At 33.2% G+C, this 11,571-nt stretch overlaps 1 protein-coding gene across 1 annotated transcript in view; it reads left to right on the top strand.

Annotated features, from left to right (window-relative positions):
- The window catches only part of LOC104509747 (dystrophin-like), a gene marked incomplete at its 5' end in the record, with an annotated part of 131,193 nt that overhangs the window by 111,187 nt on the left and 8,435 nt on the right, over window positions 1-11,571 (top strand). The window contains 1 exon segment of the mRNA XM_010151784.1: window positions 6,104-6,298. Within this exon segment, the coding sequence (XP_010150086.1) occupies window positions 6,104-6,298 (195 nt within the window).

Raw genomic sequence — 11,571 nt, 5'->3', positions numbered from 1 at the left:
TTTTTGTTGTTTTTTTTTTCCCCCTCTCTGCTCAGCCTGAGTAGTAACCATATCTGGAGGAAATTATCTAAGCCAGAATAAAACAAAAACACTGTTAAGCAACTGAAAAAGAGATTTGCAAAGCTGTCTGTTTTACCACTTGGCTAAGTGTATTTGATCTCTTGGAGGGCTCTAAACACAGGGTGTGCGGAACCCAGAGGACTGTCCTCAGAACCAAAATGCTTTGTCATAGGTTTTAGACTATATGTTTGCATCCTGGCTGGAAAAAGAAAAAAAAAAAAAATTAAAAAGCAACGTTGCAACTATGAAAAGAACAATACAGTGAGAAATTACTCTGGGTTTCATGTTTTAAAATAATCATAATTTTGTCTATCTTTCTTTTTTCTCATCTAAATATGAAAATAAGACACTCAAAGGAAACAAAAGAATAATTGGGGGTGGAATAAGTAGTCATCCAAGCCCTTGAGCCAACCAACCACAGGTATTACAAGCAACTACAGTTACCTATCCAATCCACCATACAGAGCTCATCATGGCTGAGGTTTTAGGAGATGTCTCACAATCTAAGCCTTAGAATACAGGGAAGAGATCTTTTCTTATGGAGAAAATCTTGGCATTTAAATAAAAAATAAGACAGTGAAAGTAAGTTCACACTGGTTAATACCTGTGATTGATGATTTTCAAACTCAAAGCCTGCAATTTTCTATTGCTATTCTTAGCATGGAAAATTTAATGAAATATTTTGTAATTAATGTTATTACTAATAGTTTCATTTTAACTGGCCTTATTTCATTGTATGTACACATAAAATAGATTCATTTTATTGTAGAATAAAAACTGCTACTGCAGCATTTCTCAACCAGCAAGGTATGCCTTAGCAGTGAAGTATTGTGAAGACAAAAAAGCAGTCTTTGTCCAAGAACAGTGCTGAAAATAACCATGTGGTTTTTTTAAAGTTTCAGTTTTTATATGTCCCTGATGAGGTCAGATACAATTATTAAAATACATGTTTTATGTATTGCAACATGTGGGCTTTTGTGGATTGCAATCATACATGAGTTGAAAAATAACGTGAAAAAATATATAGATTCTTGTTTGAAAATATTATTTAAAATATATTATTCTAAGTAGATCTTAATGCTGCTAAGTGCCTTTTAAGGCCTTGCCTTCATGGAGTTATATAAGTATTTTATGAACTTTTAATCCTGCAATGAGGATTATGTTTCTCTGTATTTGAGAGAGATGCTTCGTTTTTGTATTGATAAATAACTTGTTTATGGTTGACTAATACCATCCAGTCTCATAATGAAAATTCCACGTTATTGCTTTAATTTTGATGTATTTTCTGCATATGTACACACTTACAGGTAAGATGTGATAGCGATACTGAAGATACAGAATTTATGTTCACTGACATCACCATTCACAGTTGATACGTGAATCAGTGAATAAATTCTTCTTTATGTGTAAATATGTACTTGAAAGCGGTTTTATTGCTATTTGACAGCATTTGTTCATACTTCTGCATTTTTAGTTCTTTATTTCATATATTGATGCTAACCATGGCCTAGCAAATACCATGTAGTTTACAGTTTGCTCTAGAAAGCCATAAACTCTTCCAAAGTTTATTGGACTCTGAGCCATGACTGTCTTTGTCCAGAAGGTGTCTGCGATGTGCTTCTTTTCTTGCATGTGTAGCACATCTATGCTTATTCCTCAAAGATGACTGACTTTTTACACTCTCATATATCTTACAGCTACTTGTAAAGAATGCTTTCTCGAGCATTAGCACACTTCAGGAGGAGGAACATGTTTGTTTTTCCTGAACTTTTTATCAGGATGCTGCTAGGAGTACTGTCATGGTGTGAGTGGTGTGTGATAGTGGTGCTGATAAGTGTGTTTTGTTGCTTTACTCGTCCCACGTGTTCTCTTTGTGTGAAGTTACTAACTCAAAAGCACAGCTCACTAAGGTCACAATGAATTTGGAAGCCTACAGTGAGAAGGGACCCAAAATGGGACAGTCATCAATGCATAACACAAAAAGGTTGGAGGCTTTCTGGGTCTAAACTATTGAACAGCAAAAGTGATAGGATTCTTCCCTCTTCAGAAAGGGGAAAGGAAATAGATCTACTGAGATGGGTGAAATGTACTTTAACACTGAGTTTTCCTGTGCTGAGAGGAAACAAACAGCATTCTCCAAGGCCTGTTAGCTCTGATGCCACCAGGTAATACTGTTCTAGATGTAGGCAAGAATCATCACGGATACTTCTTTGCAAGGGATGGTTGATTTTGTGTGAAAAGCCTGCATTATTTCTCTTTTTTTATTGGTGGGGATTTTTTTGTTTGGTTGGTTTGGGTGTGGGTTTTGTGGGTTTTTTTGGTTTTATTTTTTTTTCTTACTGTCCTTCTCTGTAAGGCCCAGTTCATGGATGTATTTCTTGTCTTTGTGTTGCACCTGGTAGGATATAGTAGTTACCAACAAAATCAGTTTCTCACATGTAGGTAGAATCATGTTTATGGAAAGATTCTATCCCTTAATTAAAAATATGTAATGATGAGGAAGAACACTCAATTACTATTCTTGTGACGATAATGCATAGTGAAAAGCAGTGCATCAAATGTTAAGCCTTAGCCCAAAGACGTTGTTTCAAACCTAAATATTTCACACATCATTATATCACTGACAATCAAGTAAAAATAAAAAAATTAATATCAATAAAAATTGTTTTGGTTTTTTCCAGAAATAACAGAATAGGAAATAGCCTTTTACACCAGCATTTCCCCACCATTCTTAAGAGTTTACTTGTATTATGTACTATTTTAAAATATTATTTGGTTACGAATATTTTCAATTAACTATCTAATGTATCCTGCCTCTTTGTAAGATACAGCTTATTCAAAACTATTCAAAACGATTATCTAAAACCTCTATTTTCATTTTATTTATTTTTAATCCTTATGTTAATCTATCTTGCCTCTGATTAATAATTTTTGCATTAACAATGACATATATCTTTACTGAATTAATATTATTTTTCATAGTAGTGGTGCCCAGCTGCTGCGAGTGCCTTTTTTTTTAAAAAAAAGTTTTGTCTCATTACCGTGTTAGTATATGGTTCAGTTTCAGCTATGCATTTATGGTAAAGATGCTTGTCCAGAATACAGGGAAGGACTCTGCCCGTTGTGTCTTCTACAGTAAGGCAATTTCAGCAAACATGGGGACAAGCCAATAATTTTTCCCTGTCTTTGATGATTAAAATTGCTAGCTGGACATAACTACACTCCATTCTTTAGTGTAAGATGCCAACTTCTGCCTTGTGTTCTGTTATGCTACTCTCAATGAGGGGAAGATAGAAGGAAACAAAGACCTCTGACCTACTGAAAAACCTACTCAAGTAAAATTAATTTAATCCTTGATTTATAAAGTTCTATCAAATCTCCAACTTTTTATTTAAATATTAATCAGAAACTAACTAATTGGACTTGTTACTTTTTTTTTAGAATGATGTACTAAATAACGTTGCCAAATATGAGGGCATGTTCTGGTAGGACTATACTTCCAAATATCAATCTATTTATTTGTTTATCTGGTTGTAGTACTTTACAGTTTAACTAACAATATAAACAATGGTTTGCTTGAACTAGAAATCTTCTGAGTCATGTTTCCTGTAGAACTAAACAAATAATCATCCAGCTGTGAGAAATATGAATGTAAAGTCTTCTGTAAAGGGCAGTATGAATATATGGTTGTATACATCTCATTAAGATTAATGAAAGTTAAGTAGTACACATATTTTGTGGGACTACTAAACCATATATGTCATACAAGGTTCAATCCTGTCTTCAGATTTTAATTAATTTTGCCTTGAAGAGTGTTTTTATATGAGTTCTTTATAGCAGTGATTGAAAGATACCCATTTTTGGCACTACTATAAATAATTAAGCTTTATATCCATGAAGTGCTCACACATCAGATTTCCGCTTGACTTTTTTTCTGGTGTCAGGAATTCTTTACAGCAAGAAGGCACAGATTTGATTTTATGTACACACATATGCATGTATGTGTGTACACCTATGTGTACTGTGTACATAGTTTTAGCCTAAATTTGGGTTTAAAAAAATAGTTTAAACTGAGTACAGAAAATAATTATATTTTTATGCCACTTTACATACTATTTGACCTCATTTTGAGTGAATAGCCTTGCACATCTGAACATGCTCTTTTTATGAATATGAATATAAATATTTTGTCTTCTCAGGCAAAAAGAAAAATACAATTCTAGTTGAATGTTCCTTATGTGGGGTCTAAAGTTCTTTGCTTGTAGAAGCGTAACAGTTTAGTCTTGAGGAATGAAAATACATTGCTTCATGCCTCAGTGGCCTGTTGAGAATCTTCCATTTTGCAATCAACTAGGACAGCTTTTTCTTTAGGTTTACTGGGTAAACTGTTATTTTTGCAGAGTGAATGATTCATGAAATATATTGGGGGTAAACATAATTTTTTTAAAGCGTTTTATTTTAAATAATAAAAACTATAGCAATGGTGATGTAATTAGAGAGATTTCACTGTTAGCAGATCAACTGAGAAAGTAATTAATGAGAAAACTGTAAGCAAAGCGATTAAATTTGTGTAAGAAATGCAGCAGAAAAACATAAGCCTGCAGATAACTTTATGGGCTTTACATATGATATGCATACATCTTCTAGAGTGTGCATATGCATATGTTAAGAGTCTAAAGAAAATTGAAGAGCCAGATGTCTCAGCCTAGTAAATGAGGTGAGAAACATGTCACCAAAGGACAGACGGCAAATAAATAAAATTAAAATGAGACACCTTGCTAAGGTACTATGTATAAGATAGTGTTTATGCTTGTTTTCTTTCACATACTGTGTACCTAACTAATGATATTATCTCCTTCAGGACCACTGATCCATTGCGTTTCGCATAAATGGCTCCAAAATCTGTGATTATCTGTATTAGGTCTGAAGCATCTAAATAGTATGATTTTTCAAATATAGTTTACTAGTGATTGCTTGTAAAAGTTCTTTGAGGTCTTCAACAAGTAAGTTTTATATTTCAGAGAAGATAGACATCAGGCACAATGGATCTTCCTCCCACACTAAGAAGCCTATGTGATAAAATAAATAAATAATACCTTTTTATAACTAATTTGTATCTTTTAAATTTTGCCTTTGCTGATGGAGATGCAGGTGATCATGTATTTGGAGTTTAGCTAAAAGAAGAAATCAGAGTTGTCTTTGCTCCAAAGCTCACTTTTGATACTACTTTTATCTATGATCCATAAACACATCAAATCAGAAACGTAGAGAATTTATATAAGCATTCACTATTTTTTTCACCTTATATGCTAGTATCTTTCCAAATGCCATAGATCAACTACCTATTTCTTGGAACCAAAACATTCTGGGATTTCTTCACATTTGGTGTATGCATGTACTTTCAGACTAGAATGTCTATTTCACATTTGTCCAGATGAAAAAAAAAAATTCAGATCTTAATTTCCTGAAGAGGTGGGTTTCTGGGATTTCTTTCTTTAGAAATATGAATGTGTTAAGGACCTTTCAAATCTCAAAAATGCAAATTGTACTTTCTAGCTTAAATATAAAGGTTTTAGTATAGTGTTGAAAGTGCTGAGTTGATGTAGTTGTTTTGCGTTGCATGTTGTTTAAGAAACTGTGCCTATTACACAAGTCATTATTTTACTTGACACTGTGAAATGAATTTCAAGGCCTGGCATGCATGGAATTTATATAATGAAGGACAGATTCTTAACAAGGTATGATGATTTAAAATGAAAGAGCTAGCACTAACAGTAACACCATAAGAGCAGAGTACTCTTGCATTTTCTATCTTCATTTCTTTGGACAGTAGAAGAAAAGTTTATACACTTTTGCATGGATTAATTTTGGTACCTGACACTTCAAACAGACTGAGTGTGAGTCATCTATGTCAAACCTCAAATATTTCCTGCATTTGTCTTTAGAAATTTTTCCTAGGTTGTGAACTGGAAATTGCATTAAATTGTAAGTTTGTTTGATGCTAAGAAACTAAAGGAAGAATTCTGTTGTATATCTGTACTAGCAAACAGTTCATGAAGATACAACTTTTGTGGTGACTGAAACTATGACTGTGGAAACCACTCATGTGCCTTCTACATACCTGGCAGAGATTCTTCACCTTTTGCAAGCCTTGTCTGAAGTAGAAGAGCGCCTTAATTCTCCTGTTCTGCAGGCTAAGGATTGTGAGAATCTCTTCAAACAAGAAGAGTGTCTTAAGGTAAGATAGAAAGCTTTTCTGATAACAATTGGTTCCTGTTATTTTTGGGTTTCTGTATATTGGCAGCCTGCGCTGACTCTGAGACACCTGTTTTATAAGTGCTCAGCGCCTCTGTGATGTGTGCATATATGGATGTTTATATTTGAAGGGACATTGGTGCAAAATATAAGAGCACCGAAGAGTTAATTTAATTTAATCTGTTTCACCTGTATTTGGAAGACAAGAACCTTAGGATATCTAAAAGCACATCCTTGAATATGAGAGAAATGATGGAGAAGGACATATTTAAAGCTGTGAATCTGTGGTTAAATTTTTGTTTGAGTGTTTGTAATTTGAAGCAATTAGTAAGTAACCTTACCCACACCCAATCTTGGCAGCTTTATTTTAGTGTTTGATTTAAAAATAACTTTTATTAAAACAGCAACAAACTGAAGGAAAATGTAGTTGTTCCATTCCATGTTAGGCCAAAAAACCTTGAAGTCTGACTGGGGCTGTACTCTGTGCTATTATTAGAGTTTAATCAGCTAAACAGAAAATTTTGTCCGGTAAGTAGGTAATGTAGTTAAGAAAAAGCTAAGTCTGTATTATTGACATGACTTCAAATATTACCGTCTCGTTACTTTATCATTTACAACAGTGAAATCCTTTGAAATTTGTGGAATTTTTTCAACACAGATTTGACATAAGAGAATAAGATTGAAGTTGTAAGCCTAAGTAGATGAATGAGTTATCAGCCTTTGCAGAATAAAGTTTGTGTGATGAAAGCCTTGTAAAAAATCATGCTTAAGTGCTATATATAATTACAGCAATTTCAAATTGTCATCCAGCATGAAGAGCAGACCACATTTCCATTTTTCTGTGATTATTTTGGGGAAGTAAAGGTTTTAACAAAAGAAAACATTAGTGTTAAGAGGCTGAAATTTGCCTACAGTCATAAGAAAGAAGCTTAGAGGGAGAATCAGGGCAGGGGTTCTGGATATGTGTGTTCTGAATTGTCCCCTGTAGGAGCTCATTTATCTCTTTCCACAGCTGAGGAAATGTAACAAAACCATATCCATATGCTGCTATTAGCTTCTATACAATCGTATCCAAAATTCTTACACATGCATAGATCTTATACATTTTAGGCATCTGTATACATATACACACATAAATATAGATATTATTAGCTCTTAAAAATTAGGGTGTTTTCAGTTTCCTAGCAAGGCAGCATAGTATGGGTACTGAAGCACAACAGTGAAGTAATAGAGCAAAGGAAGCCTATAACAGATAACAGGATTGTGTGAAATAACAGTAGGCTGTTCCTTTTACTACTTCTGATTTAGTACCACTAGGGTAAAGTGGTTCTGAGTACTGAAGCACATAACACTCCAATGTTATTGTCATTCTTCATTTTAAACAATCCTTTTTGATAGAATGACTCTTCTGCATTAAAAAAAAAAAAAAAAGTTGTCATAGACCATGTAAATCACAGCTAATGAGCTACCACTTGGTCCTTGTCTATGAACTTCTGTTCATTACTAGATTGGATGGAAAAACAGTAACGCACCTCAAGCAGTTTACTGGCAGTTAACTTCTTTTTAGTACTTCTTAATGCTTTATATTTGTGCAGTCTTTATCAGACTTATACCCATAACTAATCTGTTGTTCACCCACATGTATTTGGTATTAACGGAGTTGACAACAACTTCAATAATACTGATTACGGAGGTTACAAGTAAGTATTGCCATAGGTTTAATTTAACTGAACTACGAAATTGTTATGAGATGCGTCTGTGGGCACAGTTCCATCTTCCTCCCAAATAAATGTCTTAGAAGAGGCAAATGGATCTTGTACATTCGTGGGCTTTTGGAAGGGCATAGTTTTGATCTGAGCCTGCTTAATGAATATGTATTTCCAAGAAAAAGCATTCATCATTGTCATTATCCTGCAGTAAAAATAGAAAAGTAGTGCATAAATTGTTCAGCAGCTGGTTGGGAAAGGTTTGAAATTAAATTGTGGTTGATTTTTATCCCTGACAGATTTGCATTAATCAAATTATAGAACTGTCATGAATAGGTCTGTGTTTTAGAACTGAGTTTGTGATATATTTTTTCACTCTCATTCAGAAATTATGCATTTTAATTAATCCTGAAAAGGAAAAATAAGTTTATTTACAAGAATCTTTCAGTGGTAAGTGCTTTGAACATTTTTCTCCAAAGTAAATATGTATAGTAAGAATTAAACCTGGTTACTCATTATCCAGTAGGATAAATAAAACTTAAAAATTGCATTTATTAATTGTCAAAGATAATTCTAACACCGCCTTTTTATATCAAAGGGATGTAAAAATATGTTAAAAAATGAGGTTTTGCAGCCAAAAGCTTATAACTTCTAACTCTTACTAATTTATAATAATTTTATGGGCATATGTAGTAAACCTGGTGAAACCAACTCATAGGAATGTTGTCCTCTTCATCTTAAGCTTCAGTGAGTAGAAAAATCAGATAGAGAAACCAAGTCTTGTCTCTTTATCTCATTAAATCAGCAATTGCAATACTTCCATTATCTTATTACAAGCTCATGTAAGTATTAGGACATGCAGTACCTCAGTTTTTCTTCATCATTCTACTTACAGTATTTAACAAACAATATAAATATTACTGTACTGTCAAAGATAAAACTGCAATTGATTGTATGGGAAATCATGGTTCATAGATCAAAGGATGAGTACATTTGGATTAATGATATACTCTCAAAATAGGACAAATCTTGTTATAAGCACAAACATTATGGTACTTCTGTCTGCTATTGATGATTTTCATATCGATGGAGTTCTTTGAGATCCCCATACAGAACTGGCTGTAATTACAATGGATTTCACCATATGATCAAATGCAGGGATAAAATGCTTTCAGAATTTAGCTGATTATCCTTACTTGCAAGAGATGTTCTGCATACTTCCTGAAAGTTAAATGAATGTTCGAATTTGCATATATTGAACTTCATCTGGTTTTAGAGCATCAAGTTATATTGCTCATACTAAGCCAAATTTTTCCTGTGTGGTGATTATCGCATGCAAGCTACTTGACTTGTCCAAGCCCCAGATTATTTAATGGGAGGGAGATGTATACACTGAAATAAATACATTTATTAACTGGAGAACTAAAATTAACACATATTTCTGTGTGCTAAAATGAAACAGCCTACCTGGAATTTAAGCACTCTAATTTGTGTTTACAGCCATATGTGAGAAAACATTTAGTAGAATTTCATGTTAAGAATCACTGTCATAGTCATGGCATAGCCCTGCCTATTCATTATATAATTATCTTAACTGTGAATTCAAAACTTATTTTCTGAGTTTATCTGATTTACATAATTAATGCTGCAAACCTGCAGTTGGGCCCATACTTTTTTTTTTTTAATAATCTTAATATCAGCAGTTTTATTGCATTCTGGAATATGATTATACTTTTAGCTGTAATATTTTTCAATGATGTAATAGTTTTAATATGGAAAGCCATCTGGCTCTTTGAGAAAGAGGTTTCTTACATATGTAGGTTCTTGCATAACCACTTTAACAGTCCTTTTTCTAGTTCATCTTTTTGTGTATTTCCAGTAGGGTCTTTATTTAGTTCATTAAAAAATTGGGTTGTTTGTTGTTGTCATTTTTTAAATATAGATGTTTTCATGCTCAGATTTATAATTTTTCCTTCTCTTTTTTTCCTTTGTTTGGTAATTCTTCATCTACTGACAGAGCACTTTTTTTTGAGCAATTTTTTACAGTGTCTTATTTCAGGGTAAAAGGAATTTAATGTACACATTACACATCCGTGATTCTGGCAGCCAGAATCCACTTTCAGAATGGTTTATTAAACCAATAATACCCATAACAGATATTGTAACTCATAGTTCCATACATATGTTAAGATAATAAGCAATTTTTAGATTTTTTCCAGTCGTTCATGATTATTAACATTTGTGCTGTCACTGCGTTTCATGCTGGTACAAAAGCATGAAATATTGTAACAAATCTGCTATACATATAATTATAAAGCATATTCTACAAATGTTTGGATTGCCAAAAGTACAGTTCTAAATTTGAACATTAGAATACATATTTGGTGTGTATTAAGTGATTCTTATCAAGAAACATCACCTAATGTGATATTCAGAGCGGTTTTCTGCTACAGCTCAGTAAAACACAATTAACCATAACTTAAAATGGAGTGTTATCAAATGCACTCTCCAAAATAGATGTGTCAGTAATGCAGTACTTGGTGGCTGATTTGTACACAAATAGCAAAGAAGTGAATTTTTACAGAAAATTGTCTTTCTCTGGCAGATAAAGACAAATTCCAGGTAGTGAAAATGAACTGGTGTTTGAGTTTCTAGCACTCTGATTTCTCTTTTCAAGAGCAATGAGATGGATCATTCCCCAAAGGCTGCTGTCACTTCAGCTGCTAATGATTTTCTGTTATCCCTTTTTCTGAAAAATTAAAGCTTTGTGCAATTCTGTTAACCATGCAACAAAATCTCCCAAGGCATTGTTGATAACTAACTGCTTGAAGCTATCCTCTTCAACATGAAAGATAGATGGGGCATGTGTGAGATACATGGGTTTGTGCATGCACAAATATACATGATAACTTTTATTTTTTTTCTTTCCCTTGGACACTCCTATGCCATTCAGTTGTGTATGTCATTTATAGAAGGTCAGCTGTATTTTCTTTGTAGCAGCTGTGCTTTAAGCAAAAGCAAAAATGTGACATATAAATCAGAAGTTATGTGGCTGTTCATAGAACACATTTAGGGATATGCCGCTTATCAGTTCAGAAGTCCATAGATATATTTCAACTATTTTTAAATTTAGAAAATTTATCTACTTAGTTAAAAAACATACAATCTCCATACATGTAGGCACTTCTATTAGTCTTCATTTGATTAGTGAAACATGACAAATACAATAAGTACCTTCTTGTGTGGATGATATGAGCTGATATCCAGACTTTCTGAAAAGAAGCCTACTTAACTTGAGTGCTTAAGTGTGTCCTGGCAGCTTCTGACATTTCAATTAGATTTTCTCCTGTTTTTAAATATGCAAAATTTTAGTCATGGATGAGGTTTTGTGAAGATTTTGCCTTCTTTATGTTCAAGGCATATAATCTTTGAAGATTTTGAGGCATTTTATGTTTTTATCCCCTGATATTTCTAATATTCAGATTAATAACACTGAATACCTTAATTATTCATTGCCTGAGCATATAAATCCAAGATTTAAGAAGACTTG

This window comes from Eurypyga helias, unplaced genomic scaffold, assembly GCF_000690775.1.
Source record: "Eurypyga helias isolate BGI_N326 unplaced genomic scaffold, ASM69077v1 scaffold7005, whole genome shotgun sequence".
Taxonomy (NCBI): Eukaryota; Metazoa; Chordata; class Aves; order Eurypygiformes; family Eurypygidae; genus Eurypyga; species Eurypyga helias.
This window is presented reverse-complemented; position numbering and strand designations above follow the sequence as displayed.